The 6,956-nt window shown below is 33.9% G+C and overlaps 1 protein-coding gene across 5 annotated transcripts in view; it reads left to right on the forward strand.

The window, feature by feature from the left end:
* Positions 1 to 6,651, forward strand: part of BRIP1 (BRCA1 interacting protein C-terminal helicase 1) — a 77,883-nt gene extending 71,232 nt beyond the window's left edge. For all 5 annotated transcript variants that reach the window (XM_026071387.1, XM_026071389.1, XM_026071388.1 and 2 more), the window contains 3 exons: positions 2,101 to 2,183; positions 3,572 to 3,898; positions 4,703 to 6,651. In XM_026071387.1, coding sequence (XP_025927172.1) covers positions 2,101 to 2,183; positions 3,572 to 3,898; positions 4,703 to 5,595 — 1,303 coding nt within the window. In that variant the 3' untranslated portion in view covers positions 5,596 to 6,651. The remainder of the gene's footprint in view (positions 1 to 2,100; positions 2,184 to 3,571; positions 3,899 to 4,702) is intronic.
* The last annotated feature ends 305 nt before the right edge of the window (positions 6,652 to 6,956 follow it).

Raw genomic sequence — 6,956 nt, forward strand, 5'->3', positions numbered from 1 at the left:
CTCAGAACAGCAGTTGTTTGATGTTTAGCCTACAAGTATTTTTGAAGTGGAGAAATAGCTTTTTTTATTTTCCGAGCTTTTCAAAAGATCATTTTAATTATGTTCATTGATCACTTGCCAAATTTAGAAGTAGTGGGATGGCTTACTTTCTCAAGTGAAAAAAATCCTCAAAATTTTATTAACAGGATAGAATTAATTCATCCTCCTTCATCATAATTATAATATACATATATAGCTATATACTATCTAGCATCTATAGATAGATGCTATCATAGCTATATATATATATATCAATATATATATATCAACAGAAGTGTACAGACACAGATTTATATAAAAAAAAAGAGACCTCAGCTGGAAGACACGTGCAATTTGAATTAGACCTAATAAAAATGTGATGACATAAGTGAAGGTTAGAAAGGAACTTGAGAAAATATCTTTTAAGTAGTAAAATCTTATTGTTAAATCATGTTGTTACAGGTCTGATTTCTTAGTTTTGTCTTTTGAGAGTAAAAGCATTAGTTAAAATTTGTTATTTAAGAAAAAGAGCAGCAGTGGAATGCTAATAGTAAGAAACAAAACTGAAATTTTATCAGTGTGAAATAAGATTTAACTTAAATCCAGTTGTAGTGAAAGTTGTGAATTGTATAGTTAATCAGTGGAATGAAGACACGCTAATCTGAACTCGGGGAGAAGAGAGACTTCCATTCCGACAGAGTCGGAAAAGGTTTACTCTTATAAACGAGAAAAATTTTGTGTATCATATTGTTAGACTAACTCTTACTAAACTGCTATTTCGAGAAGGTTGATGGTACATGATGACTGTGTTTATAGATACAGAACAGTTTATTAAGTTGTTTTGCCTCAGAATATAGCTTTTTCTGGCAACTACCGGCAGCAGTTGGTGCAGGCAGATGAGCTGCGTGCTGCAGCGATGCCGGCCGGGACAGGAGTGCGCGGGAGCGTGCGAGTCCTGAGTCTGGCACTTCTCTCTTAACTCAGTGCTGTTACAGTATATGAAGTAACATAAGTCCGTGAAATGAAAGAACAGCCTCGGGGAATATAACAGATGGTGTGTATGGCCAGGTGACAACGGTGCTATGAATTCCTTGCAATGCTGCTTTTTCTAAAAGTGTAGGATATGTCTCCAGTGGGCATAATTCATTTAAACTAGGAGTTAAAAGAACACTTATTAAAGCAATGGAAAAATGAAAAGTTGGAAATCTCTTTTTCTTAAAGTTGTCTTGGTAGCTTTTCTTACTGGGGAGATAATTCAAATATAAACAACGCGTTGGAGAGCCAGCCATATCGCTGTCATTTTAAGCCCTGAATCTGATACACTTGTGTTTTATGTACATTAAGTAAATACCTTTTTCCAAAGTTGTCCTCTTGGTGGGGATACAATGGGGATAATAATCCTAAACTATTACTTACAGATTCTTTTGCCATATTTCATTTACATTATTACTGTTCTTTGAGAATTTTTTTTCTGGATCGCAATATAGACATTCAAATATTATTAAAAATAATATTAATGTATATATAGTGACTATTGGATTATTACTGGAGGCCTCTAACAACTGAATTACGAATTGAACAGTACCACCTACAGCTTGTATCTGTAACATTACTTATTACATTATTAAAGAGAAAGTTAGGAATAATATTCTGTTTAAAAACAAAAAAGTGCATAGTTAGTTTAAAAAAAAAACTGCTTGCAGTTGCATCAGAATGCTTTCTCTTTTGTTTTACCCTCTTATATGTTTTCCTTCCAGTATTTTAAGTTGAAAACAGCGTGGAAAACAGATAACACATATGGCATGATTTTCAGCTGAATATTTGTGGCATTTTTAATTCATCTGCTTCTACCATAGTCAATTTAGGAACTGAATGAAAACTAAATCTCTGTGCTAAACTCTTAGTGGAGTTTTTGCATCCATAACAAACGTTTTTGCTGCAAGCCAGTAGGAGAGCATTTCCCGTATAGTTTTGCATCTTCTAGCTGGCTGACCGTTTGCAACCCCGCTTCTCTTATCCCCACAGTTTTTGGTGATATGCACTCTAATTTTATATATGCTCCTTTTTGTTGCTCACTTACAGGTGTATAAGACACAGGAATGATTGGGGTGCTCTTATTTTAGTTGATGACCGCTTTCGGAATAACCCTAATAAATACATAACTGGTAAGATGTAAAAATGTTTCTGGGAAAGTTTCTAACATTAACACATACTGAAAAATCAAGGCTACAAAAATAGGATTTTATTATTTTTTATTTATTTATTTATTTACACACACACACACACACACCCCTATATATATTAGCTACTACATTTTTATTTCGATACTGGATAAGTCTCTGGTGGATGTAGTGTTTTGCCTGCCATTCTTTCTGCCCCTAGTGAGCTTTAGCGATCAGGGTTAATTTAGATAGGAACAGGTAGAGGCTGGGTCGTTTCTATTAATGGCATCACTAAATGTTTGCTTAGTATGCAACAAGTAGGTTCTGTTCATAGTTTTATGCAGGCTAGAAATGAATGCAGCTAAAATGAAAAAGGACACGCACATTATCTTAAAAAAAAAATTGTTGAGGAGTGCGTTATGTATCTTTGTCCCTGCCATGTTTGTGAGAGATGATGTAAAACGGATAATGTTGCTGGCTAGTCGGCAGGTGGAGCTCTGCTGCTGTAGTATAAGCCAAGCCATTTTCTGACATGTCTGTTTTCACTAAGAGTATATTTAAATTATCTAAGGAAGCAGAATTTATACATATTAGTAATACATATAATCTATATGTTCAAAATTTAGTAGGGGGGGTATTTTCTAAAAAAAACTTCATAGAAGAATCCATTTCCTTTCTGTTGGGGGTTTAAAAAAATCAGTTTTAAAAAAATATTTAAATGGATTTTAAAACCTCAGTTTTTAAAATAGAGAAAATTAATTTTTAATTCAATCATCAGTGTTCCAGTATTATCCAAACAGCTATTATGCTTAAGACTTCTTTAATCTGAGAATTTAAAAAAAGATTACTGCATAAAATAAGAGTGTATTGCATTATATTTTTGATATAAGGCTGTTGTGATTCTTTCTGAATATCTGAGTTACTGCTACTTAAGCTTTTACAACTTCATTTCATATTTATTTTATTTAAATTCTAATTTTTATCAGACCCTGTTGATATGGTGGTAAATTGCTACACTCTATGTAAGTTAATTTTTAATAGCTCATGACAACAAGCGAAACGAACACCCTGGGTGTTAAAGGAGTGGAGTGATGTTTTGCAACGCAGCAGTTTAAACTTCAAAACAGTGTTAGTGAAAATGGTAAAGATGGCAATCAATTTTTTTCTTTTAATAAAAAAGAGCACTATTATTAGTACTATTCACTAAATCGTGTTCCCAGCCCTAGAAACAAAGACACACACAATTTTACTTTCATGAACAGCTTCTTGAAATCTATTTGAGTTTGTATGTACTAAACATATGTAGAAGTGTTGCAATAGGATACTGTTTACTAAACGTGAAGTACCTCATATAGATGATGTAGTTTTGTGGTAACACTCCTCTTTCCTAGGATTATCTAAATGGATTCGGCAACAAATCAAGCACCATGAAAATTTTGGTAGTGCACTTGAATCCTTGAATGCATTTGCTAGAAAAAACCAGAAAGGCATTGGTGGTTCATCACAGTGCAACAGTGAACTTCTCCATGTACCTTCAAGTTCAAAAGACCTGTCACCAGCTTCTTCACTGGAGGCTACTATTCATCTATCACCAGATGTTCCTGCTGAAAGTGAGGAGCAAAATTTGGTCCCAGAAATTAATATTTTTACAACCGTCACCTCAGTTAATCCTGCAACTTCAAGTCAACCAAGTACTATCATGGCAACAATGAAACAAAGTATGTTCATTTCATGTGAAAAAAAATTATTAACAATTCTAAATATGAAAAATGCATATTTTTTGAAAAAAAACTTTTTTAATGAAGTGCTATGATGCAAAATGATATTATTCACAAATGTATATAAACTGTGTTCAACAGTCTGTAAATTAATTGTCATTTCATCTGGTTGTCTTAAAACAATTTTGATAATGTTTATAGTAGAATCAGAAATGTTTAACTTGCATTGCTTTTGTCAGTGAAAAATATGAAGACAAAGTGTGTTTGAAACGTGAATATTAGCATTATCACAACAAATAAGCTGAACTCATACAATAGATGATTGTTTAAATTTTATCTTACTTGATGGTATAAAGTCTAAACAAATGCTTTGGTCTAGCTACATCTGATGTTTGGAGATTGCAAGGGAGGCAGCATTTACATAATCTCTTCCTCTAATAGCTTTACTTAGTAAAGTAATTATCCATCCATTCCAAAATTTTAGGAAAACCATATCATTTCATTTCAGATAAGAAGATGTAAATAAAATAAGAACACAAAGAATGAAAAACACTGATTTTTACGTCTGGTCATATGTATATGCTTTAACTTAACATGTGCCAGTTAATCTATTGATTTCATTAAGACAATTCATGCGCAAAGATAGTTGTAACATCTGGGCTTTTGTTTGTATTGGATCTTAATGAGTATTATAAAATAACTGTAAACCTAATAAAACAGTGGTAGTTTTGATGTGCTAAACATGTTGTAAATCAGCAGGGGGGAAGCATATACAATTAATTAATGTTTTGTGATTTTTCACAGGTGGCCAGAAAGTTGATGGAGAGGGTCATTCTCACCATGCAACACAAAGAGAAAAACATATGGACTCCACACCCAAAATGCTTGCCACTGAAACAGAGAGAGAAAAAAAGAACAGTTGGACTAATTCTGATTTTATGAAAGAGCGTTTCTGCTTTAAACCATTGACTTCAACACCTTTGTCTGTAGCTGAGAGCTGCACGTCCATAGCTAAAGGCAAACACAAGAAGAATGTGAATAAGGCTAGTGAACTTATTGATAGTGTAAATCAATGCCAGTCGTCATTCATTACAGAACATAAACCAAGTGTACCAGCATCATGTTTGGAAACAACTGATTTTTCACTTAAAAATACTGAGGCTACAGTTGCTGAAGAGGAGGACCTTGGTGAGCCACAGCTTCATGATGGTGAAGTTGAGCCCTGTAGTGAATTTCTTTCAAAAGGAGGGAAATCTGAACTTGTAAGGTTAAATGTATCTGCGGAAGCTGAGGATGAGGATGAGAGTATCTACTTTACACCAGAACTCTATGATGATGTAGAACCAGAGGAACAGAAGATCAGTCTGCCAGTTCCAGCCAGCAATACAGCTGAGAATTGGATTGAACATGGAAGAAGCGCAGTTGCTGAAGATTTTTTTGAAACCAACACCTCAAAAACACTAAGTGTTATTAAAGAAACAATTAATGATGATGACATAAACACAGGTTTACATGGAATAAGGCAAAATGATGAGAGTAAGAATAGTGCAGCTAATAATGTTGTAGACATGCCTAGTGGAATAGAAGCAGAGCAGATAGAATCTCAAGAAGTGGACACCAAAAATCGGAAAATCAGTCTTTCCAGATCACGAAATAAAGGTCTGTCATCTTTCCTATTGAGCAATACTAGCACATAGTGTCAGGTTTGATGAGGCATATAGGGAAAAACCTTTCTGACATAGCCTCACTAGTGAGCAGTCAGGAATTTCTAGTTCTCATTTAATATATGCGATCAGACTTGGTTTTTCATTTTATTTGTTTTGTTTTTCAGTATGCAAGTTATGCACCATGCAGTTTTCTGTAGATATAATTAAGATTATTCATCGTAAGTGTGCCACCAAAGGCCAAATATGACGTGTGGAAATTCTAACTGGAAGCCCGTATAGCATTTTACTTGTAATTGTAGGGTGAGAAGAAGGTTGGTCTACTGCAGAGTGAATTAGTTTGCTGTTAAAGGCAATCAAACAACTGGATTTTTCTCAGAAAGCGAAAACACCCATTTAATCAAATTACAGTTATCTATATTTGTCAGGGCTTTTTTTTGTTAATTATGCAGAATAGCATCTTTGCAGATCAAGCAATATAATAGATTGAGTCTAGATTCTGAAACAGGCCAGTTTTGCTCTTCAGGACTTTGTTTCCCTCAAGTTCCTTTTGTCAAAATGAGCCTATCAAGTTGTGTAATGCTATTTGGGCACTTCGATATTTGATAATTAGAGTGTTCTTACTGAGTGTTCTTTGTTTTATATAAAAGTTGAAGTTTCTTTAAGATTTCCTTTTGAGAGGGTCTTGTTTTCTTTTGTAAGTAAATTTATACATAATGGACTTTAAACCTGCCTTGGTGTACTTTCTTGAAGTATTTTAAACTTTTTTTTTTTGATTTATTGCGATCAAAGCATAAGCCAAGATTTTGCTGTAATAAAACGCGCTATGCCTGATTTTCAAGAAAAGACTGTTTATTTCCATCATATATTAGTATTAAGGTGCTGGATTTTTACAATCTAAGACTGGTTTATAGATATTTATATATTTTGAATGAGAGCTGAGATGACATTGTAAACTGGTCACTTTCCATATAAATTAGTCTAAATAACTCCCTGATGTCCACTTCTATGGAACTGTGAATGTGTTCATATCAATTTGATTTAAATTGTGTCCTTTCTTTGCACAATAAATACAGCTGTATAAAATTAGATACTGTGTTCGCAAGAATGGCAAGAATTCTATTGAATTTCTTTAACAAGCATTACCTTGCTTAGGCTCCTAAGACACTTGGTTAAATTCTTTTGTTTTATTGGTGCCGCGTAAGGATTTACGTTCCTTGGTTTAGGTTTCACAAAATCGTCTTCCTTGGGTGCTGACGGTTTTGCCATGGCTCTGCCTGTGCTTCCGGCTGACAGAACAGAAACAAGCTCTGATACTGGAAGCAAGTTCAACTTATGGCACATCTAAAAATAAACAGCCTTAATTTAGATTTAAGTAAATGCTTGAGTATTGG

Source organism: Apteryx rowi, unplaced genomic scaffold (genome assembly GCF_003343035.1).
Source record: "Apteryx rowi isolate R43461 unplaced genomic scaffold, aptRow1 scaffold_325, whole genome shotgun sequence".
Lineage (NCBI taxonomy): Eukaryota > Metazoa > Chordata > Aves > Apterygiformes > Apterygidae > Apteryx > Apteryx rowi.